Source organism: Maniola hyperantus, chromosome 9 (genome assembly GCF_902806685.2).
Source record: "Maniola hyperantus chromosome 9, iAphHyp1.2, whole genome shotgun sequence".
Lineage (NCBI taxonomy): Eukaryota > Metazoa > Arthropoda > Insecta > Lepidoptera > Nymphalidae > Maniola > Maniola hyperantus.
In genome coordinates, this window is record NC_048544.1 from 13,760,904 (window position 1) to 13,787,632 (window position 26,729).

Sequence of the window (26,729 nt, forward strand, 5' to 3'; positions counted from 1 at the left end):
TGGAATAAGGTTTTTAAAAATCCCGTGGAATTTATAATAAGGTTACTGATTTTTTTATATTTTTTCCGTTTTTTGTGGTATCTTATCAGTAATCATCAGTACTATCACCTGTCTTTGTTTTTGCCAGCGTTCTGGTTACACCCTGTATAGTATTAAAACGTGATTAAAATCCTGTTTCAGTCAGAAATCCGAAAACGCTCATTTCGAGTATCTACTGTTATCTAATTCTTAATTACTCATACATCCCTAGTTCCCTACAGTAGTTATCTCGCCTACTAAAGCAATGTAAATTAAACTGTAACACCACGGAAATAAGTCTGTTTTTACAATAACTTGCCCTGATACTTCACTAACTGCGTGGCCGCTCTTTTAACACTTCTATTTATACCTTTCTGAATTCTGTGTCTCCAAAGCTCATTGCAAGAACAAATCAAAAAAATGAAAATGCTATAAGCAAAAAACTTAACATAACCTTTGTAACTACAAAAAATGCACAACAAAATCACTACCTTATGAGTAGGTAAAGTTACAAAAAGCAAAAATATGCTGGTTTTTGTTAAACATTACGTAAGTCATTGATTTTTTCAGACGAACCAACTTAATTAACGCCGATTACAGACCATCCAACATCGTTTGACCCGTAGCACGTACAAACAAACAAACAGTACATACGCGGCAGAATGACAAATCGGCCTTTAGAATGACATTTCGGCTTTGTAGAGCATTGTCTCTGTTGCTCATACCTATGTGACATTTTGTCGGTTTCAACGACAGAGACAATGATCTACAAAACAGCTATCTCTTTCTAAAGGTCGATGTACATTATTTTCTGCCGCATACTGTACAAAGACTAACATTGATATTATGGAGCGCGTAATAATGAGGAACTGTTGTGAACTTATGATTTGATTCCAGGGCCTGTTCTTTAAGTCTCATAGAGGGCGCTGTTCATGTCCTTCCAAGAGTGTCAAGGGGATAGGAAAGGATGCTTATTTTTATCCCGAAAAATAACGAATTCTCACGGGATTTTTAAAGCCTAAACCAAGCGAAGGAAGCCATAGTATTATTTAGTAATATATACTAATCTTAACTAATAAATAGTATTGAAGTGTCTGTCTGTAATTCACACTAACTGTAGTTGTTTCGCCTGCAATAAATAAAAAAAATTTAAGTTGCATTGTCATCCGGTTCCAACCTACGTTTAAAATTTCAAGTCTAGCTCACCGGGAAGTTAGTTTAAAATTTCAAGACTGTAGCTCACCGGGAAGTTAGTTTAAAATTTCAAGACTCTAGCTCACCGGGAAGTTAGTTTAAAATTTCAAGACTCTAGCTCACCGGGAAGTTAGTTTAAAATTTCAAGACTCTAGCTCACCGGGAAGTTAGTTTAAAATTTCAAGACTCTAGCTCACCGGGAAGTTAGTTTAAAATTTCAAGACTCTAGCTCACCGGGAAGTTAGTTTAAAATTTCAAGACTCTAGCTCACCGGGAAGTTAGTTTAAAATCACTCATAATCGACGGCAATAATAATCCATTGCATGCAGTTTAGTCTGTATGGGCTCTAAGGTAGCAATGTATAGTACGCGGCAAGTCGAGATGGCAATAGGGGTGGGACGCCCCGCATACACGCACAGCCCTCGCACTAACCCGGTACGGGGCGTTGGGGTGTGCGGGGCGTTTCCCCGCCTCATACCTCGATTACCATCTCGACGTATCGCAAACTATACCTACCGACCAGCGATAAAAAAATTGATAGATCACGGCAAAGTAGCAAGAACAACACTGTTCTATGTAACTACTACCTTACTTAAGAAAAATCAGTTTATCTTAAAACCGGTCATCCAACAGAATTCTGTCAAAAAAGTGCTGCAAATTGATTTAAAAAAAAAACTTAAAGAATCCTAAAATGAAATCATTTATTTCGTATATTACACCTAGATCGCAAACACTTTTATTAGTTCATAATAAAAAATGTTATTACAAGTATTTATTTATTTTTAAAAAAAGCAAAAAAATAATAATTGCAAATTCATTAAAAGGCCCTTAAAGATGACCTCTGCAAACTATATTTACAACTTATGAAATCGAGTCGCCATCATGGTTTAAAATTTTAACCAATATAATGTATAAGTCCCGCAAATTGCTATTGCGCTGGAACAATGTCTCATTTACATCAAAATGTTAATGAGACATGTCATTTTGACGTCATCTGACGTATATTTAAGTGAAAATATACCATCAGCTCGAAACTTCAGTCTAGTGCTGACGTCACTAAAATGGCGTCCACGCGCATTAGCAATTTGCGGGATTTATACTCTGTCCAATCTGATATTATCCATTTGACATATCCATTGTCAATCTTTATTATTTCTTGACATTCATCATGATCAACCCATCACCGGCTCACTACAGAGCACGGGTCTCCTCTCAGAGTGAGTGAGTTTGATTGGTTAATATTGAAATGAGAACCAAACCACGTTTGTATGAAGAGCGTTGGGGATCGCGCTAGGGTCTTCAATTGTTCACAAAACTATCAAGAACAATGTCTAGGCTTATTATTCGAGGCTAGCACACAACATAAGCATAACTAGGTATAGTGTTTCTTCGTACAATTCTTTACTTCGTAAAATCGTACTGTTGACATGACAATTGGGTATTTATTTGACTATATCAAAGATAAATTATTTCTCATTGATTATTAAATAGACGGTCTTCCAAAATACATAAAATCCACGACCTTTGTTAGTTTTAAGTTAAATTAAGTATTGATTAAACTAAAAAAACACGTCAAATGATTGTGACGTCACATTTCAGTATTTCATAGAAGCTCGCATACTAAGCGCGCGTTTTGACGTTTGATAAAAAGTTACTGATTTGACTAGTTGTCAAATACCGAATTGACACAAAGTTAAAATGGCGCCTGAGAAGTTAAATTTTACGCGTTATACATAGCGCGTACGCAGCATGTACGTGTTGTATTCATACGCACCAATGACACTTAAAAGTATTATGCAATTCGTACAGAACTAATGTCAGCGGGCGATGGAGAGAGCTATGCTTGGAGTTTCTCTACGTGATCAAATCAGAAATGAGGAGATCCGTAGGAGAACTAGAGTAACCGACATAGTACAACGGGTTGCGAAGCTGAAGTGGCAACGGGCAGGGCACATAGTTCGTACAACCGATAGACGTTGGGGTCTCAAGGTGCTGGAATGGCGACCTCGCACCGGAAGACGCAGCGTTGGAAGACTCCCCCCACTAGGTGGACGGACGACATCAGACGAGTCAGGGAGCCGCTGGATTCAGGCGGCGCAAGACCGTGGCGTGTTTAAGTCCCTACAAGAGACCTATGTTCAGCTGTGGACGTCTATCGGTTGATGATGATGATGATGAATGTCAAATAGAAAAAAACTGAATGGACAGAGTACAATTTTACTTTACCAATATGGCGCCTGGCCATTCCTCATCCTGGGCCCTTTGAATCTCTCCTCGCCACCATAACCTTGACCCCAAGGGAAGTTCCTTCCACGTCCTGATCTGGGGGTAGTTTTTCCAGGAGGGTAACCCATCCGGTTGTTGACGCAAACGCCGGGCCTGCATCCGTTTCTGGGTGTGTTTGGATGGCTTCCCGGTAAGGGTGGGGAGGGAAACCTGTCCCAGGGGTCCGGACCTGGTATCATGCAGGTTCCGCAGTTCCAGTTGACGTCTCCTAGAGATAACAGTTAATAGGTGTTAGGTACATTTGGATCTTTAAAAGTAAGAAAATAAGAAAATGCCCACAAATTTAAAGTGTGTCAACTCTGCAAACCCATATTATAAATGGGAAACTGTGCTTGTTTGTTGGTTTATTGGTTTGTCCTTCAATCAAGCCGCAACGGAGCAACGCATCGGCGTGATTTTTTGCAGCGACAACAAACCAACAAATAACCAAACAAACAAACACACGTTCACTTATTTTATCATATGGATACTTAGTGATTATATCAGGTTATGATGGACCCAGCACACCTCCAATCCACACGGACAAAGTCGCGGGCAAAAACCGTAATAAAAAAATCGGTCAAGTGCGAGTCGGACTTTCACATGAAGAGTTCCGTACCATTGTACAAGAAATAACACTTTTAATTTTTCATAGCGGTCATTTTGGAACTTTTATTTGTTGAAGCGGCAAAAGAAATACACATTCTACAGGGTGTAACCAGAACCAGAATCAATGCCGCGTCGTAGGCGGGGCATGGACCCGAGTTTTGGACGCTATACATTGGGGGTTTGAAAAATACTAAATCACTAAAACTACAAAATGAGGTAAATGGTTATTGGTATTGGATTGTGTTATCATAACAATAACGCTAAGTTTTTGCTAGCGTTCTGGTTACACCCTGATTGACATTTTTATAAATTACTAGCTGCCCCGGCGAACTTCGTACCGCCTAACAGTCGATTCAAATATTTTAATTTTTTCTCTCCGTAAGAACCATCCTCGTACAGCAACACATTTAGCGATTCATTTTTATAAATAGAGAAGATTATTTATGGTATGGGAAGTAAGTCCGTAAACAGGACCAATAATAACCACAAAGTGTTAAGTCTTAGCACAGTTATAGAAGCAGTTGGCAGTGGCGTTCTGGTTACAACCTGTATAAAAATTTCAACTCTCTGATAAACAGACAAACGGACAGCGGAGTGTTAGTAATAGGGTCCCATTGGAACCCTTCGGTACGGAACTCTCTAGCAACAAAATGAAATGCGTTCCATTTTATTAATAATAATATTTATTTTACAAGTCTACCGTTTGGCCAAAATTTTGGAAGAATACCTTTACACTTCGCTCCGTCGACTCATCGTTACAGTTTATACAATTTACAAAGTATAGGAATTGCTATAGAATTATATCGATTACTGCAGACACATTACTGTTGGGTTAGCACGAGTTTGCACATCTCGACAACGTTGATAGATTTCGAATATCGCTACACTATAACGTCAAAGTGAAATGGAGCTAAATAATTGCCTTATTTTAATGCTAAAGTTCCTCCATGCATACAAACGGAAACATTGCAAAACAAAATTTATAATGTATGAGCTTTTAGGCTCATTTTATAGTGCTCGATGTTCAAAATCTATCAACGCATTTTAAATCGCCAGCTTTGATAGAACATCGAACATAGAAATCTTATAATGTCAGAGTAAAATGAACTTAACAATTGATTATTTTAAGGTTTGAATTCGTCCATACATCTAACGCTAGCGCCTCAAGTGGCAAAATTGTAAAACCAAAACAGAAAAAACAACTTTAAAACTATGACCTTTAAATCCATTTTACTTTGACTTTATAGTTCGGTGTTCTATCAAAGTTGGCGAATTGATAAAAGTCGTATTAACCCTACCGACCGCTTTCTGTCTGTCGCGAAGTTATGTGTTTGCACCTTTAAACTAATACAGTGCACAGAACCATTAAGGCAAAGGATTACTAAATATGTTAATTTTTAAGCCATATACATACATATCCGGTGATTGCTAAAAAGTATAAGGATTAGACAATTTATATTGCAGGATACCTTCACTGAAATCTGCAAGCCTAATAAAAGGGACCTCTTCAAAACTACTTAAAATAATTAACTAATATATAGCTGTCTCTCTCATATATAACGAATTGGTGGTGGCTTAATTATATGAGAGAGAAAGCAATATATTTGTAAGTGTAACTATTATTTTGATGACAAAGTTATAATATTTGGCTCGCAGATTAGCAAAGATGTCAAAATATACAAATAGTGCTTGTTATATAACACGCACATGTCACAAAAACGATCTAAGGACAAAAATTACACCATGTAGCTAAATAATTACTGGATCAATATAAAACCGACAAGTTCACCAACGAGTTTAGTGACAAATCTAGCGGGAACTCAGCACGCGATGCGCGCCAACCACTACGCGAAAAAACTAAGCGGAAATTTTCCTTCGGTTTTGCATTCTGAGATTTATAGAGTGCACCTTTGTGTTTGCTCAGACTAAAGACACTGTTATAACGAGACAGCGTTGTATCGCTGGCACACATCTGACTCGTTTTAACTTAAACTTAAGTCTGAGCAAGTCAAAGTACTCTCAAATAGATCTCAACTTAAGGTCTAGTTGAATATACCCAATATGGCGGTGTGCCCCTTCAACGGCTCTCGTGTATGTTTTTTCTAGATAGAGAGATGAGTCTTTACGCAATAGAAAACGAGTTTGTTTAAATTTCGACTCCCTTCGGCGGTGTTCCCATTAGGATAGGATTATTCAAGGAGCCGACTAACAAATTTCTGAAAGGCCGGCAACGCATTGGTGGTTCCTCTGGTAATGCAAAGGTTCATGGGTGGCGGTAATCACTTAACATCAGGTGAACCACCTGCTCGTTTGCTCGCCATTATTATTTTTAAAAAATGCCACAGCACTGCATGAGTCGGTATATTTAATTAATCGTCTTTGCGGAGAGGGCCATCTATACCTGAATGCCTGAAAGGTACCATTAGGTATGCTGTGACGGAACGCACACAAGCGAACGTGTTATCCGCTCAGATAAGGCGCTATCTTACCCTTTCAATGGGTATGACATATTGGATCGGAAAACTACGCGCGTTATTGCGTGCGGAATTCCGCTAGATTTGTCCATAGCCTAAAGCCGAAAATATACTTATAATACGCCACCGGACAGCTCTTACATCAACAAGACAATTGTGAGGTCCAAATGAATCATACTACCTACTTATCTTTTGATTTTAAAAATATAAATAGTACCATCAAGTTGGATCTGATAGGATTCGGTCGGAAGACGCGTCATAAATATATTTACAGCCAAACCGTTCGATATTTCTATTTCTAAATGACTATTACATAATTATTTCAAAAATCCGAGAGGACTAAAGAAAGCAATTTAAAAATACAATTTAAAATTGCTTATTGTTAAGTACTCGTTAGGAAAAATATTACATTATGAAGTTTTTAAAACAAATAAGTATGAAATATAAGTTCAGTAAGTCTGAAAATAAGTTTTGAATACATTTAACAAAATATATTATTGCGTATCATTATTATAATTACGTATGTGTAAAATTATTGTGGAATCACCTAAATATTTCGTTAATCTAAACATTAGGAGACTAAGCACAACTACTTGAAAAATAAGTGTCCATTAAAATAGATTAGTCTATTTTAGAGCTCATTAAATGTAGGCCGGAACTTATTTTCGCTATTGTAACTATAGTAATAATATCGGTGACTAAGATTTTCCGGATTTCTGTAAAAATGTGTGAGTAGTTTTAAAGTTACACGGATTTACATAAAAATCTTTGAGCTAGTGTAACTTTGAAACTACACATTTTTACAGAAACTTGACAAACCACAAACAGACATTTGTCTCTAGAACCTGTCTTCTGTACTAATATCGATATCTCGTTCTCTCCTCTTCCGTAAGAAAAGGACAGAATGTTATAGTCCTGTCAAATTAAACAGTCTCATATTTTATCTAACCTATTTTAATGGGCACACAGTTTTAATAAAAATAGGTAAGTATACATTTTTTAATACACATTTGGAAATTTTGAATCTTTTCTAGAGTATTACTTTACATCTGAATCGTATTGTTACTAGGAATTAATACATTAACTTATCATAAAGGAAACTGCATTGAAGATTTTGTCGTGGAATTAAACTAAAAATATTTTTGATAAAAAAATCGATATTAACCTTTTTATCCGCACGATCAAAAACCAATAGTAGCAAAAAGATTAGTGGCACGAAAGACCACCTTTTCGAAAAAAAAACACACCAAATAGGCGGTTTCCTTTATTTTGTTTGGCCAAATTAAAAAAAAAACTCTTAAAATGAAATTATAATCAAACAATCGAAACCACAAAGACTACAGGAAAAAGATGGACAGAGCCTTCAAAACAAATGTAAATAAACATAAAACAAATTTTATTGATAATAGGTATCACGTACATGGCGATGTATCGCGCTTATTTCTATTTAGAATAATCTTCTACAAATGTGTTTAATTTCTTAACAACCAGAAAACCGTCTGTCCTTTTCCTTTAATCCGTGGTTTACATTTCAAAGATATCTTTCAATATCTAAAAAATATTCGAACCACTTAGAAAAGTATAAATCACACATTAGATTTTTATTAAGGCCAATCATATTCTAAATCTAAGACTTAAAAATTGTTTACAAAGCAGTAACAATAATTTTTTCAAACAATAATATTTTTTTGTCGCTTTCTATGGATATATTGGATAACGTTATGAAAATAGATTAATAATAATGTTATTTTGCTATTTACGTATATTATACTAACATAATTAGATAGGTTAGTTAATACACGGTGATCCCTCGGTCACTCGTTCCATACAAACGTATTTTGGTTCTCATTTGAATTTTAATCAATCAATCTAGATTCTAGGTGTATATTTGTAGACAAGTTCTAGGATCTACATTATGTCTGTGGATTTCCAGATTTCCGTTAAAATAACTAGTTTTAAAGTTACACGGGTTTAAAAATTTGTATGTAAGTTCTTGATGTTGTACGCTCGGAATAGCAATGTATAATGCAATTAATGAATTTGACTTTGAGACCGTATAACTTTAAAACTGAATATATTAACCGAAATTTGGAAAAATACAGACATAGATTTTAGTTCATAGACTCGTACTTATAAAATTCATTTTAATATGATTTGTTAGCATTCGAATGAGAGCCACATAAGGTTTGATTGGAGCGCACTGCGAATACTTTTAAGACGGTTCTCCTTTTTAAATCTATATTAATAACGTTATTTTACTGGAACGTTATTTATTGAAAGTAACGATAATAATTAATGTGTATTCATATGGAATTTTACAGTCCTATATCCAAGTTTTGACAATTACTTTACAATAATAAGATATATTTAAATCTTTACTAACAGATAAATGTGAGGAACTATCCTATATTAAAAATCAAATATTATTAACTTATCTAACGTATCATATTATCAAGCGAATATACAATGAATTTACTTCATATTGGAAAATTCCTATAATCCTCATAGTTTTATTCTAAACTTATCAACTTAACAAACCCGTTAAATCTCGCCTTATCAAACAATTGCGCTATATTATATGTAGTTGTATAATGCGTCCAAATTAAGAATAGGAATCATTTTCCGCCATATTGTGATTTCTTAGCTGGAAATATGTTATCTTAATTTAATATATTTTCAATAGATTAATCTACTAACCTAATAAAGTTTATTTCACACTAGGGGATATAAATTTATTATAGTCCGTCAAAATAGACATTCGAGGGTACAATAATTCACATAGGGCTAAAAAGTTATACGAATGTTGGGGACAAATGATGTAGAGAAAAATCGTTATGGACGCAAAACTTTTTTTCTGATTTGAGAGATCATTGACTTTCCTAATCTTACTTTGGACATATTATATAGACGCGTTGTTTAGCTTCCTCTCTACGCCAATAATAATAATTTAGCTCCTTTTTACTAGAGACCTAAATCGTTGATAATACCGAAAATTGGCTGCATTTACCGAACTTTTTTCAGCAGAAACTCGGTTCATTTACCGAATATCCGGCAGCTTGAACAAAAATTAGACAATGTTACGAGAAATGCGCGATTCAAATAAATCATACTTTAATATACGGCAGAAATTCGGTTCATTTGCCGATCATTCAGTTCATGTGACGAACATTCGGCAGCTTGAACAAACATTTTACAATGTTAATTGAAATGAGCGACTCACACAAATTACACTGACTTTTTTTCAGCATTTTGTCCATAGGAAGTATTCACATTAAAACATGTTTAAGCGCATTAATTGTTTGTGTAACTTAATACTTTGAAATTAATAAAAGCACGTGTATAATATAGTTGATGACGCAATAATAACTAAGTAGTAAAAAATTAAAGGCCTCTGGCGAGCGAGAGGAAGCATTAAAAACTTAAAACAAATTTAAATTACAAAAGCGCACAAATTGCAACCGAAATTCGGCTATAGTCTGCTGAAGTTCGGCTTCGGCTGAAATATATATTTGAAACGAATGTTAGGCCGAACTCGCCATTCGACACCGCTTCTTTTTACCTAAATCTCTCTCTTGCTTTTAGTCAAAATTCATTGTATATTGCATTACAAAACCAAGGTAACTTTCAACAATGAGCATCGACAGTATACACTTAGAAAGTACGCTTTATTAGGCACAATTCAATTTTGTTAACTAGATCTAGCATACTATATACCTACGATCCACTTTCTGTGTGAATATCCAACAATGATAATTGGGTATTTGACTACATCAAAAATAAATTATTTCTCAGTGATTATTAAATAGAGGGCCTTCCAAAATACGTAAAATCCACGCCCTTTGTTGGTTTTCAGTGTGATAACCATTTTAAATTATCGATTAAACTAAAAAAAGCACGTTAAATGATTGTGACGTCACACACCGGTCATCATCATCATCATTATCAGCCTGTGGACGTACACTGTTGGACATAGGCCTTCCCTAAAGAGCGCCACCACACCCGGTCCTCAGCCTTCCTCATCCAGCCACTGCCACAGCCACACACCGGTATTTCATAGAATCACGCGTACTAAGCGCGCGTTTTGACGTTTGATAAAAGTTACTGATTTGACTAATAGTTGTCAAATACCGTATTGGCCTTAACAGTTAAGACGCATTAAGTACCGTCGACTAGTCACCCGGCATCTCAGTCCACGCCGACCGTTAGAATCTGTAATTTATATGGAAGACGTCGTGTGTGCATACGGAGTCGCGGCAACTTCGTGCGCATACACATGGCGACTTCCATATTTAATTAGAGATTCTAAAGTGCCCCGTAAACGGTCAAATATGTTTGTCAAATATCACGTGTTTGTCAAATATATTTGAACGTCTGCGGTCGCGTATATATTTCAAATATATTTGACGCGTTTGTCAAACAAACTACGTGTTTGGCAAATTCGTTTGTCAAACATGCTTGAAGGTGTACGGCTACATTAGTCAAACAAACTATGTGTTTGGCAAATCTGATTGACGGCGTGTTTGACAAACATGTTTTGATCCAGTGTAAGGTAGCATATTTTTGAACACCATATATCATTGCAGATTTTCACACAGAACTTATCATTATAAATACATACATTATCTACTTCCTCGTTAGTTATATTAAAATGTACATATAGGTAATTAATCGTATTGACTAAACTAAGAGGGGGATACAAGGTCGGACGGATGCCAGATTTGAGCAAAATTGTGACAAAATAGATTTCCCCAACAATCCTAGGTCAAAGATCAGAAGTGGGATAACTTATTAGTTACCCCACTTCTGATGTTAGATATATTAGATTTGGCTTAAGGAAAACAATAATGAAGTCTAAGTCACAGCGTGCTTGCCTAGAAGATGCCTATTTACTCTTTCCTTGAAACTATACGTGGCAGGAAAGACGGACTCCGGCGGGGTGATTACGTATCTCGCGACAGGCTTGCGACAGTAGTAAATCTCGCAATCGTTGCTGTCAAACGTCCGGCTAGAGAGACAGCAATAGCCACACAGCAAAATAAGAAGAAGAAGAAGAGAGCCAGCAAATTAACTATAGCATTGCTACTGCTGTCGCTACTGCAACGTTTTACGTAATCACCCCGCGGAAGGGCGTTCCAAACCTTAGCACGGTTCATATCAGAAACGTAGGACAAAAAAGTTTCGTTCGAGTAGTTTGGATGTCGACCATGTAAGGATGCCAATGCTCACGATTTCTCGCTTTTCTGTAGAACGGTGAAGGAGGAACAAGATTAAAGAGTTCCTGAGCACACTCCTAAATATATCCGATATAAGACCGATAAAAGGCGACATCGTAGGTATTAAATCGTTATTTTTCGTCGTTGATTTAGACATTGCTACTTTTACTATTCATCAAGCTTGTGACAATAAACCAAACAAGATTAATAATCAACGTGTTTTTTTTCAGTAACGTTTTCCACCGTTAAATGACATCTTCCTGAGAAGATCTAAATTCGGGAATATAAACTCAATATCTATTACAATAGAGTTCATAAATCTGGCACCATCCACAGAAAGAAAGAAGTAAGGAAATAACATTCATAGACTCCGAAATAACTACTAAACATCCGAATCACCGTTGCATATTGTCAATGTAACCGACTCGAGTCAAAGAGAACTGTATTATTAGTCGACAAACTGTCATATTAGTCGACAAACTATTTTAACAGGCGACAAACTGTCGTTAAGGAAGACAAACCCGTCTTGGAAGTTTGTGATAAATCGTAAACTAAGTTCTGTAGGCTTAATACAAGATTTTACACACATCACACCCACTTTGATAGAATTCGTAGAACTGAATTTTTGACTTAAAATCAAGGAACTTTAGTTTATTGTGATTCGGCCCACGAAATCTATCAACGTTGCGAAGTAAAATCTCATACTAAGCACACTGATTTAAGTTCTCAATCACTCGCGTCTTCCAAATATATGTATAAGAAACTAACACCAACACAATAAATACTTAAAAGACTAAACTTAGACTTAACTAGAATTAATAAATACATAAACACTGTAAAGACTGCAAAAAAAAAAACACCAAAATTGAATGTAATATCGACAAATAAAGCAACTCAACAACACAGACATATAAACAAATAAAGATTTTTAAAAATAACAAAATATTATAAATTAATTTTGAATTCAATAATGCCAATAGCCAAAATGAAACACGAAATTTTGAAACACAAATAAATGTGTATCGAAAAATAACGACTTTCTTGATAATCAGGGTGGGGACGCCCCGCACACCCGCACAACCCCCGCGCTAACCTAGTACGAGACAGCGCGGGTGACGTAGGGTTTGCGGGGCTTCCCCCCGCCTTGTACCCCGATTGCCATCTCGACCTGTCGCATAACTCGCATACTATACCTAGTGCATCTTTCATATCCTTTAAGAATAAAAGTAAAAACAGTCTAGAAATGGGAAAAGATCATATGATAAAGAGAAAAACACAGTTGAAGAGAGCAATTTTAAATTAATACTACGAAAAAAATGAACCTGCACAGAAGTCCATTTAGCGACTAAAATAAATATTTAAACGTGAAAATATTGAAAATAATATAGACAGAGGGCCCAAATACAATAAAACATTACACAGGCAAATAACGAAGCAAGTTTCAATAAATAAACAAACCACCTATCGTAGTAATATTTTGCAAAATACTTTTCACATGCAATATTCAATACTAATAATGAATACAAATTTATATTAAACGACTAACTTCTGTTTTACAGCCTAATACAATCTATTGAGCACATCATGTGGTTCATAAGCCAATATGGCAACACCACCTGCCACACATAAATACAGGATGTAACCAGAACGCTAGCAAAAAAAAAGACAGGTGATAGTACTGATGATTCCTGATATGATACCACAAAAAAACGCGACAAAATTATAAAAAAATCCTGTAATTTTAAAAGTTCACGATGCAAATAAAACATCTGACTGACGCTAGAGGTCAACGAACGTTGTATAAGTATATACGTTTTAATGAGTAAGTTTGTATATTTTAGCATGCATATTATATCTTTCTTTTAAATATATAAAAGGAAAAGGTGACTGACTGACTGACTGACTGACTGACTGATCTATCAACGCACAACTCAAACTACTGGATGGATCGGACTGAAATTTGTCATGCAGATAGCTATTATGACGCAGGCATCCGCTAAGAAAAGATTTTTGAAAATACAACCCCTAAGCTCGCAACTTCGTCCACGCGGACGAAGTCGCGAGCATAAGCTAGTATTATAATATAACAATTAAGAATCATACTCGTGATATGGTAATTAATAATGGCCGATGGTGTTGCGTATATAAAATGAACAAATTGACAATCGCACAACGTATGTTAAACTAAGAATTCGTTCTTCGTAGCTATTATAGTTTACATTTTATACTAATGCACTAAAAGTTCGATATTGCAGATAGTTTATACGACATTTCTTTCATAATACCCATAAACTATTATGCTCTATAAATATTTTAACATTTTTTAATATGGAGGAAATTTAAAGAACGCATGGTATATAATAATTATAATATAATATAGTCTACATTATTAGAGGGGTTTTAAAACATAAACAAACCAAACTTTTCGAAATAGTGAATAACATTCGCACCTGAAAAAAAAGACTATTTATTTTATATTTATCTGACGCACAGATAATAATTATAAATTATAATAAATATATCTTATTTATGTGTCGATTAATGACAGAATTTCACATAAAATTTAAATAAAATATCGTAAAAAATCTGTCTAGTTTGTTTACATTTTTAAACACCTTATCTGACATTTAGGGTGCACTAATTCTGCAGTACATTTGAGTCTTAAGATTTAATATTGTTAAAGAAATTTTGAATTTTGTGCTGAGATTCGGTCCCTTAGTTTAATAGTGATTTAGTTTCATAGTAGTTGAAGGTATAGGTGACAAAAATATCAATCTCGTGAAGTGAGTTGTCCCGAAACTGTAGTAAATTTTTTAAATCATAAAATCGCAAAAATTGGCGTAATAAATTGAGAATATTGCAACATAATTTAACAAATCTATGAAATTTCAAATTATTATTATTAAACTGAAAAGAAATTCTCAGCATCAAAATGTTATTAGAGTAATAATACAAAGTAAATTAAAAACTTGTCTGTAATATTCGAAAAATGCAAAAAAATATATGGAAAATAATTATAAAATAATTAATATAAACATATATGTATATACTATAATATATAAATAAAACAAATAACCAAACATTGGGGCCGATTCTCTTGTACACAATCTCTAAACTAAACTAAATTAACAGGTCTAAATCTAGTGCTATCCTTTTCCGCAAGCAATATTATGAAAGCGATAGCAATAGATTTAGAAGTGCCATTTTAGTTTAGTTAAGAGATCTTGTACAACGGAAATAGCCACAATGTCACCCATGCCAATTTTAAATTTTGTAAACAGGTTTAACATTTAGGTATTACAGAAAAAGCTCTATAGGATTTCAACAGTGGAAAGGGGAATCTAAGCGCAAAATAACCTTCAATTTTTTTGTTACAATTTTCGTTCATGATACGAATCTCTGTTATATTTTGTTTAAACGAGTTTATACAGTATACCAATAATTTTATTACCTTTTTGTTCTAAGAAACCATCCTCCAGTTTTTTTTTTTTAATCATGTATACTTAATGTAATAATTAAAAAGCTGGCGAACAAAATTATATCAGAAGTGTTCTGATCGATTTTTTTTTTAAATCCGACGTTTTTGACTTGAATCGTTCTGAACTCATTTCCCAACAAAACGGTCTAAATTAAGTCCAAATTAAGAACAAAAATTGTTGTTTTCTTTTAATTGATTTAACACCTTTACATGCAAAATTGTGGTTTTAAATTGGGTTACATAAATGAAAATACTAAAACCCCGAAATTTATAACAGAGCCGTATTCAAAACCTTTAAACACTAGACCAGTCACATAACACATGATTTTTAAACGTCCATACGCCTATATCCTCGTGTCGGATGGGCAGAACTTCTTTACATGCAAGCCCTTTTCAAGACAACGAACGAACCTAATTTATATTATTTTTCTTCTAAATACTGACAAGCTTCGTTAAAAAACAAAAATTGTTGTTTTGATTTAATTTCATTTTATAGATAAACAAAAACACAAATCAGATTGGGTTGAACAAAATTCTATGAACCCAAAATATAACAGAGCCGTATTCAAAACCCTTAAACACTAGACCAGTCACATAACACATGATTTTTAAACGTCCATACGCCTATATCCTCGTGTCGGATAGGCGGAACTTTTTGCAATACAGCCCTTTTCAAAACGGACGATGGTGGGGCATGTACGCTGGCTGGTAGAAATCGCGGCGGTATCTGTTTTGGGGCTGGTACATGTGGTACGTGTGATTGTAGTCTTGTCGATGCAGCATGTCCAGTTGGTCGAGGCTGTGATGCCTTTGCGGTGCGATTGGAGGTACTATCCGAGCAGCGTGCGAAGGGTTTTTTTTACGTGCATTAATCTTTGATGAAAATTTTCCTTCTACAAAAAGTGTCCGCGAAAACGACCAACCACGATTGATGTATGTACATAACTTAACAATAAGCTAACGGCAATTTCGGGTAAGCCTTTGAAACTATTGAACAGATCCATTTTCTGTAAGCGTTATATTGAAATCTCATCGTGACTTTGGGAATGCAAGCGCTTACAGAAACATGGATTTTGTCTAATCCTTCAGGTTAGATGGCTTTAAGGCGTGCACAGGGTTCGAAGACAGGGAAGGCATATTTAGGTAGGCACCTTATTTAAGGCAGGGCACAAAAACAAACAGCATTGAGCAATTAGGGTAAGCAGTATTTTTATGCCTCTGGCCTGCACGATAGGTTCATTGAATATTATAACCCTGATGTTTGGATGTAATACATTTTCAAAATGGTTTTTCTTACCTCGATTATGATGAAAACCAGCCGCCCAACCTGCATAGTATGCCGCCTTCTGCTTACCATGCTCTTCCGCTACCTGAAATCATAATTTAATATTTACGCACCTTAAAAATTATACTTATCTGCAAAAATTTGTTCAAATCTTTAATATTATTGTAATATCTTTCGAAATAGATTTCAAACAAAGTTTAAGAAATCTGGAAAGAAGAATTTGGAAAAGACTTGAGAATAAAAATATTTACAAAATTTACACCAAAACAAACATCATAAAATTTACTCTGAAGCAAGCCACACATATACTAATCTACCTGAAAAGTCCACCTGCGCAGACGCACCGATACATCTCGACCTTATATCCAAAGGAACTAAAGAAAAATACTATTCTGTACTCATGTCCTAATAGCCAAAAGATGCTGCCCGCAACTTGAGCCTCAATAGCTCAACTGGTAAAGGAGTGGACTGAAAACCGAAAGGTCGACGGTTCAAACCCCACCCGTTGCACTATTGTCGTACCTACTCCTAGCACAAGCCTGACGCTTAGTTGAAGAGGAAAGGGGAATATTAGTCATTTAACATGGCTAATATTTATTTTTTTTAACTTCGTTATCATGGATTTAGGTGTTTTAAACATCCCTAGGAACTATTTGATTTTCTGGGATATAAATTAGCCTATGTTCGTCTCCGGGATGTATACAACGTAAAATCGGCTAAGCGAATGGCACGTACAAAGGTAACACAGATAGACAGACACACTTTCGCATTCATAATATTATTAGTACGAATATTTATAGTCACCAGACTGAACCGAAAATTGGTATGATTAGGTATAATTTTATCAAGTCATCGTTCAAGAATCTGATTGGTCAATTGAGCACATATCCAGGCCGATTCGCTCCAGGGAACAGGCGCCTTTAAAGTCAATTTTACAGCGTTATGGCGTTTGTAGAAAAAACAAAGCAAATCATTTATTTTTTTATTTACGCTTTAGAAATAGGGGCGAACATATTTACGTTTCATTTGACAGTGACTGTAAAACTATCGTCAAAATTCGTATCTTGTTACGTAGAATAAGGGTGATTCCACACAGGCAAACTTATCACATAGGAAGTACTCGCGTAGCTAGCATATTTTTTTTATAAAAGGCTGTTTCCCGTTCGCACCGTTGTTTCGCTGTGCAGTCGCCGGCGTACACTGCCGCGTGGAACCGTCCTGACCCACCAACCAGGTTTAATATGCTCCTCTAAGGGCGCTGGCTAAGGCGCGGTAGGGGGCAATTTAGACCACGACCCCCGGGGAGCCAATTGGTTGCATGCACAAACAAGTTCCATATGATTCACAGTTCATAGGCGAGATGATTCAGAGTTCATGGACGAGATGATTCACAGTTCACGGCAAATAGGCTAAATCAAAATGGGGTATAACTACAAAATTGCGAGAAAATAGGAAATCCGAAATGTATCAAAACAGTTTCATGAAAATCGGAGCTGACATTTTGTGTGGCGCAACAAGTGTAAAAATAGTTTGTTAAGGGCGCTGTCTAAGGCACGGTAGGGGGCAATTTAGAGCCAATTGGTTGCATGCACAAACAAGTTCCATATGATTCACAGTTCGTGGACGAGATGATTCAGAGTTCATGGACGAGATGATTTACAGTTCACGGCAAATAGGCTAAATCAAAATGGGGTAAAACTACAAAATTGCGAGAAAATAGGAAATCCGAAATATATCAAAACAGTTTCATGAAAACCGGAGCTGACATTTTGTGTGGCACAACAAGTGTAAAAATAGTTTGTTAAGGGCGCTGTCTAAGGCGCGGTAGGGGGCAATTTAGAGCCAATTGGTTACATGCACAAACAAGTTCCAAATGATTCACAGTTCATGGCAAATAGGCTAAATCAAAATAGCGGTAAAACGAATTGTGAGAAGTTAGAGAATCCGAAACTTAAAAAAAGCTTATCAGAAAACAGTTCAATGAAAACCTCTGCAAAAACACTGGGGGTGGCGTTTGAATGGCGCAGTAAAAATCGACTAAAAATTCGCTAAGGGCGCTGACTAATGCGCGGTAGGAGACAATTTAGACCCCGACAACCGGAGAGCCAATCGGTTACATGCACAAACATTATTACGATTTCACAGTTCACGGGTGAGATGATTCATAATTCATCAAGAACTGGGTAAATCAGAATAAACTACTAAATGCGAGAAAATAAAGAATCCAAAACGTATCAAATCTCCCAGCGTGCATAAACACTGGAGGCATGGAATAGCCCAACATGTTTAAAAATAATTCGCTAAGGGCGCTTACGCGCGGTTGGGCACCGTTTAGTTCCCGGCCCCTGGGGAGTCTATTGGCAAACAAATCCACATCATGCATAAACACCAGAAGTGACATGGTATGGCGCAACATGTCTAATAATAGTCTGCTAAGGGCGCTGACTATCTTGCGGTAGGGGACAATTTATTAGACCTCGACCCCCAGGGAGTCAATTATATTAGCATGCACAAACAAGTTCCTTATGAATCACAGTTTACAGGCGAGATGAATCATAGTTCATGACAAACAAACCTCCCATCGTGCATAAACACCAGAGATGGCATAGTATGATGCGACATATTTAAAAATAGTTCGCTAGGGGCGCTTAAGCGCAGTAGGGGCCATTTTAGCCCCAACCGCGCCGGGGAGTCAATTATTATTAGCATGCAGCAATTCACAGTTTACGACAAACAGTCTAAATCATAGATTCACAGGCGAGATGATTCAGTTTATGAACAAGAAGATAAATAAAATCACCACAGAATGTTTAGGTATATCTCTCATAATACGATTATAAACAGTACATAATATGAAAAAACTCCAACATTCAATGGTACTAATTCAGCTGTACACAAAACAGAAACCAAACAGGGATGAAAAACAATCTGAATTTAGCTGCATCCTGCTTAGTCCAAAAAATATTTTATTAAAATTAAAATGATTTTAAACAGTTTTACAGTCAATCTGTATAGCATTTTGCGTACAACTGAGAATCTAGTAAGTATAACTTTTCAAGTTAAGGTTGACTGCGTAAATATGTCATTTGCCTACTGTGTATGGGAAAATTACTTCGCCATACAATGTTGGCAGATTTGCGCAACATTAACTTGAAAAGTTACTCAGGGCTTTGAATTAGAACCATTCCTCGATGAAACATGCAATGTCGGGACGTAATACCATTTAAAGCGATCAAGAAAATGACGCAGTTTTTCACTAAAGGCAACCCGTTTGGTGAACACAACAATGACAACAGACATATTTTACAAAGCACAACAGACGACGCAAAACATTTTGAAGCAAGTAAACTATTATACAAGGAGGATGAAAGATCGAAAATATAAGATAAAGGTGTGAATGATACAAATGACAAATATATTAATTTAAAAATAGATAGAATAGAACATATAAGAATTCATAAATTTCAAAAAAAATCACCAGAATTACTGTATTTATTCAAAGATTCTATAAAATAGAACAGATAAGTAGTATTCCATAATTTTTTTGTAAACAAGGTTATCAAATAAGAATTGTCGTTACCTGAGCGAATTATTTGAACACGGGTAGTCATAAATAAATAAATATAATAATTAATAAATACAAATACAAAATAACATTTATTTCAATAGAGTAAGCAGTTATAGATAAACAAGTGCAGTTTGAGAATTAATATGCACATATAGAATTAAAGCACATTGTAGCAAGCAATAAAAAATGCAGATGTCATTCAGCAAGAAATTGCTGAAAAACGTGCAGAAATTGACTTGCTGTTTAACTTTACTAATGCAATTGACTTGCTAGAGCTGATTTCTGCAAGTTTTATTGCTAGTGGACACTTGGCATAAGAAGAGAGTTCCGTGGCAAATATTTTATTATGACCAACCTTAACGCACAGTGGTTCCGTACCACCTTCCGGTATGACGTTGTTTAGTGCCGCTATTGCCTCTTGGGCCTCTTCACGCTTATCAAACCTGCCGATAAAATTTACCCGTCTGAGTTTGTTATGGATCTTCTCAGATTAGAACGCGTATGGAACTCTCATAGCTTTGGTTTGAAGTTAATAGATAAATAATTTTTATGACCATCATATTCGTAAACTTTTTGTTCACTATTAAAAAGTGTAGGATTCTTAAACTCAATAAATTCGGCGAATATAGAAATGTTGATGATTTCCAAATCTAAAAATCTAATTTTGGTTTGGTGTACCACAAGGTAGGCCTCTCGGTCCAAATCTTTACCTACTCTACAAAATTGATGTGAATATTATTTTGGAGTGATACAAGGTAATTTCGTACTCCGTAGCTTTAGATTACCATATACATACTATCTTCGAACAGCACGTGTTGCCAGTGATAACATATGTATCCGAGACATGGTCGCTAACTTTGAGCCTCATCAGAAAGCTCAGTCACTCAGCGGGCAATAGAGAGAGCTATGCTTGGAGTTTCTCTACGTGATTGATCAAATCAGATATGTGGAGATAGGTAGGAGAACCAGAGCAACCGACATAGCGCAACGGGTTACAAAGTTGAAGAAGCATTGGGCAGGAAACCGATAGATGTTGGGGTCCCAACAAGTCGCAATGAGCCGCTGGATGGCGGCTGCACAAGACCATAGCGTGTAGAACTTCCTACCTATGTCCAGCAGTGGACGTCAATTGGTTGATAATGATCACGATGATATTATTAAGGAAACTGGCCTAAATAAACTCTTCTCATTCCGAGAGGAGAACGGCCGGGTGATTACGTAAAACTTTGCAGTAGCGACAGCAAAGCGACAGCAGTAGCAATGCGACAGTTCATTTGCTGTCTCTCTACTTCTTCTTATTTTGCTTTGTGGCTATTGCTGTCTCTCTCTAGCCGCTGTTACGTGTGACGTTTGACAGCAATGATCGCGAGATTTACGTCTGTCGCAAGTCTGTCGCGAGATACGTAATCACCCCGCCGTTCTCAGTAGTGGGCTGGCGATGGGTTTTTGATGATGGTTAAGAAAACTTACCTAACAAAGGCGACTCCCCTGGGGTTGCCATTATTCTTATCTCTTAGTATGTGTTTCTGCACTATTCGTCCGTATTTGCCGAATATCGTCTCCAGCTGGTCCTCGGAGATGCCACGAGGTAAGTTGGTGACGTATAGGTTCGTATCCTTAATTTCTTCGCCGGACGGACGCGCATATGATACCTGGAATAATACAAAGAACTATTGTATGAAATTCAAGCTGATGTTTTTTTTTATTGCGCTTGTGCTTGCCGCTTAATAACAATCGTGCTTGAAAAGCAATGAGGAGGTTGGGGCGTGCTTGCCTAGAAGATGCCTATTCACTCTTGTTTCCAAGATATTTATGTTATACGCGGCAGGAAACACGGACGCCAGGAAAAACGTTTGGGCTTTAAGGTCAGCTGCCGTGCCCGAAATAAGATCAGGAAAACTTTAATAAAAAATAAAATAACTAATAAGAGAGGCTGCAATTAAAGTAAAGTAATTCTATCGAATTTAATTAATTAAATATCACTTGCTTTAACGGTGAAGGAAAACATTGTGAGGAAACCTGCATGCCTGAGAGTTCTCCATAATGTTTTCAAAGGTGTGTGAAGTCTACCAATCCGCACATGGCCAGCGTGGTAGACTATGCCCAAAATAACCCTTCTCTCTGAGAGGAGACCCCGTGCTCTGTAGTGAGCCGGCGATGGGTTGATCATGATGATGATGAATTCTATGATACCTTTAACCGCTTATTCCTAAGCTGGTAGCCGTTGAAAGTGTCGATCGCTCTCGCCGCGTCCTCTTCTCTCGTGAAGTTAACGAAGCCGAAACCGTAACTGTAGCCAGTCTGGAAAGAAAGAAATATCGCTAGATATCTGCTTGCTATCAAAGATTTTAAAGACAAACACAAAAGTATGCGATAGTTTCCCAACGTAAAACAAAAGTATGAGATTTTTAATTTCATCCTAATTAAATTTTTTTTTTTTTTTGCAACACTTACATCTAGCTTTACAGGCTTATTCCTAATACGCTAGTGTAACATAATATGTACTTCTTAAAAAAAAAAATTATATCTAATGTAACATTTTGAAAAATACCTATATACCTACTTATTATTAATTACTACCACAGCCTGAAGACTGACCTAACATTTAAAATAAATACATATAAACCTAAACTAACTTTCAAAAGAATTACTTACGAACCTAATATAATTATTTATTACTATCATAACATATAGACCACATCGCAGTCCTTGTGGGATTAATTTCTAGATGGCGGCGGCGCAAGACCTGTGGTGTGTGAAAGTCCCTATGTCAAGCACTGGACGTCTATCGGTTGATAATAATGATGATGATGAATATTAATTCTGTTTACTTAAAGTCCTTCTTAACTCTGCAGTTCTCTATAGACCATATAGTCATAAACATGGCGTATAAGTCCTTTTCAGTCATAGTCTGCGGCAGATAATTGACTGCCAGATTGGTTCTGCTGGTATCGCCGCCCGCGACGATATGACCCACCTTGCCATACCCAAGTTACTATGTACTCACTAACCTTAAAGTCCTTCATAACTCTGCAGCTCTCAATAGGTCCTATAGTCATGAACATGGCGTATAAGTCCTTTTCAGTCATAGTCTGCGGCAGATAGTTGACTATCAGGTTGGTTCTGCTGGTATCGCGATCGCCGCCCGCAGACGATATGCCGCCGCCCTCCGACATGCTGCCCCAACAACGCACGCTCGGGTGATGTCGACCTCGATACTGCTGTTGGATTTGCTGGAAAAAAAGAAATCACACTAATATTATAAAGACGAAAGTTTGTGTGTATGTTTGTTACTCTTTCACGCAAAATCTACTGGACGGATTTGGCTGAAATTCAAAATGGAGATAGATTATACCCAGGATTAATATTAGGCTACTTTTCTATCCCAGAAAATCCAAGAGTTCTCATGAGATTTTGAAGTCTAAATCCACGCGGGCGAAGTCGCGAGCATAAGCATAAGTATATTAGAAGTCTGCACATTTTGAAAATTTTGACGGTACGCGAGTCCGACTCGCACTTGACCGGTTTTTGCTCAAACCAACAAACTATAAATATAAAGGCGGCACGTAGTAGGAAATGAAAGATAGAGATTTAAAAGTTAAATACAAAATGATGCCAAGAAAATTATAGTGGATATAGTGAACTCTATAGAGTTACATGTAAAAGGCAGACAGTAAGGAGCCCGTTACATTAAGGCACTTGTCCCACCGCCAACGATTAGCGAGAAACGAGCTACGCTAAAGACTAGAAACGAGTTGACAAGCAACGAAAAACGAGTCCATAGTTGGGGTAGTTGTTTTCGCTGGGCTTTAACGCATGACACGTACTTCCTGGCGAGAGTATGCGAGTGCCACAGGCGATTACTTGTGCTGGTCGCTCGAAGGCTGCCGAGACATATATTTAATTCATGCGCAAACTGCGCTAGTGTTCTGACCGCCAAGAGAGCGGTCGCTGAGCGAACAACTTTTGTCGCTAAGACAAACTAGTGTAGAGAATTTTGGCTGACAGCGCAGCCAACAGTCACTTTTCTCTATCTCTTTTATTGACACGGAAGCATACATCGATCGTATACGTTTCTTGAGCGAGACAATAGTCGATAGCTAGTCGCTTGCTCGTCAGTGGTGAGACAAGTGCCTTAGGTCAATATTTTAGACTTGTTATTGAAAATAGGATATGAAGTACTCTTTACCGATCGGTATCGAACTGTGTTATCTATGTGAAAGGAGAAATTGACTGATTGACTGACTGACATAATTCAACATACAGCTTTCTTGTTAATAGCTTTGATCAATTTTAAACTACAAAAATGTAATATCACCCGTAAAGCGTGTTTGTTTGTTGGTTTGTCTTTCGGAAGAACGGATCAACGTGAGTTTTTGCACGGATATACCTGGAGAATTACTTAGGCTACTTTTATCCCGGAAATTAAAAAAATCCCACTGGATTTTAAAAATCTAAATTCACGTGGACGACGAAATCATAGTAATAAAATTGATTTATCAAATAGCAATACCTGATTTTGTTATCCGTAACGTATACTTCAAACAATAATAAATCTCACGACCGAATAAATAGGTAAAAATATCTAGTCATATTTATTTACTTTAGGTTTTATTCCCATTGTGTTAATCTCCAACTAAGCATACAAAGTTGTAGTAGGCAGCGGCATCGGAATAAAGAAAGTTATTCGTCCGAATACAATATAAAAGCCGCGCCGTAATCCGCCGCATTTCCGCAAAGGCTCGACAAACAAAGTTTCGCATTACCGCGACAATATGTCAATTCGCGAACATTTACAATCGAAAAACTGGGTTAAGACCCTGACTCATAACGGAAAGTTTTTTTTTTGTACTTGTTGTGCCAGTAACTATAATTTAAAGAGAGCCCCTTGTTGATCTAGGGCAATAACATAACGTGGTACCAGCCAGGTAACCTCCCCGTGTGCCTGAGTGTTGCGAGTCCCTTCCGGGGGAAGAGCAGCGGTGTGCCCTGGTAACATGTTTCTACACGTGTATGTATGTATGAAGTCGGGCAAGCATAATAAAAGAAACTAGAAATCAAAGCGGTTTTTTTTATAACAACTCTACAGGATGAAGGAAAAAATTATTTCGTTCAGCTAAATAGTGATTCGTCCGTCCACCTAGTTACAGGGGTTTAGTCGCAGGGAGCCACTGGATCCAGGCGGCACAAGACCGTGGCGTGTGGAAGTCCCTACAAGAGATTTATGTCCAGCAGTGGACGTCTATTGGTTGATGATGATGATGATGAAATAGTGATTTTTGTACGCTCTTGCCAGCGTAGGTGATGCCTCGCTAAAGTGTATGTGCTTTTCAAATTTTTGTTTCACGCTAGATAACAGCTGTCTTGAACTGTGACACCGCTTTTTAAATGACATAAATAATTGAGAAGGGTCTCACGTGACACGTACCTAGTGGTGCCTAGTGGTTAGGACGTGCGCCTTCTAGTCGGAGGTCGGGGGTTCGATTCCGGGCATGCACCTAGAGGTGCTAGAACTAGAGCTTTTCAGAGTTATGTGCGTTTTAAGAAATTAAATATCACCCGCTTTAACGGTGAAGAAAAACATCGTGAGGAAACCTGCATGCCCGAGAGTTCTCCATAATGTTCTCAAAGGTGTGTGAAGTCTACCAATCCGCACATGGCCAGCGTGGTAGTCTATGGCCAAAACCCTTCTTACTCTGAGAGGAGACCCGTGCTCTGTAGTGAGCCGGCGATGGGTTGATCATGATGATGATGAAGAGAAATGTATGAGCATTTTAACTTGTCGAGGGTGAATTTACTTGGAGGTAAACCAAGTTCCGCAATATCGGATGTCATGCCAATACGCTCGCCATAAAAATTAACGAAAAAACCGGTCAAGTGCGAATCAGACTCACGCACTGAGGGCTCCGTACTACAACCGTATTTTATCGACATTTTGCACGATAAATCAAAAACTACTTACTAGATCTCGTTCAAAATTTTTTTATTTTTTTGTGCAAATCTTAATGCGGTTCACAAAATAACTTACAAGTTTCAACAGTATAGCTCTTATAGTTTCGGAAAAAGTGGCTGTGACATACGGACGGACAGACAGACATGACGAATCTGCAAGGGTTCCGTTTTTTGCCATTTGGCTACGGAACCTTAAAAACGCTAAACTAGGTTACCGACCATGACCCATACCCAAGTGGTGCTGTGGAGTGCTGCCACTATTTTATGCGACTCTCGATCCCAAGCACTTGGCAAGCACCTCTGAGCACTCCGGCCACGATACACGAAGATCGCTATTGTTTTCAAACAAAAGGTCGAACTGCCAATGATCGTGTCGTCGCAGGCGATGCCTTAATTGGGTATTTGACTCCAATTTGTTTATTACTTTATTATAAACTAGGATAAAAATAATGACGAAAACTGAAAAAAACTAATAAAATCAATCAAATAACAAAAAAGTTAGAAGCATTTAAATACTTCTGATTAGACAGAGATAGCGATATAGCATTTTGACGTCACACCTTACTAATGGCATAGTAGCTTTGTGCGGTTTAATACAATTTTTCGTTTTTCGAGAAAGGGATAGAAGACCCTCCCACTCCAAAATTAAAATGCCTGTAACTTTGTAAATCTT

The 26,729-nt window shown here is 36.8% G+C and overlaps 1 protein-coding gene across 6 annotated transcripts in view; it reads right to left on the reverse strand.

Moving 5' to 3' along the window:
* Nucleotides 1–94: 94 nt before the first annotated feature.
* LOC117985149 (protein sex-lethal-like) overlaps nt 95–26,729 on the reverse strand; it is a 31,648-nt gene continuing 5,013 nt past the window's right edge. For 2 of the 6 annotated variants that reach the window (XM_069500920.1, XM_069500921.1), the window contains 8 exons: nt 23,116–23,337; nt 22,298–22,405; nt 21,575–21,756; nt 20,460–20,547; nt 17,706–17,798; nt 16,549–16,621; nt 3,439–3,706; nt 95–1,147 (listed from right to left, as the gene is read on the reverse strand). In XM_069500920.1, the coding sequence (XP_069357021.1) occupies nt 1,129–1,147; nt 3,439–3,706; nt 16,549–16,621; nt 17,706–17,798; nt 20,460–20,547; nt 21,575–21,756; nt 22,298–22,405; nt 23,116–23,337 (1,053 nt within the window). In that variant the 3' untranslated portion in view covers nt 95–1,128. Of the gene's footprint in view, nt 1,148–3,438; nt 3,707–4,751; nt 16,082–16,548; nt 16,622–17,705; nt 17,799–20,455; nt 20,548–21,574; nt 21,757–22,297; nt 22,406–23,115; nt 23,338–26,729 lie in introns of those variants that run through there. The other 4 variants (XM_069500922.1, XM_069500923.1, XM_069500924.1 and 1 more) reach the window with 4 other exon arrangements.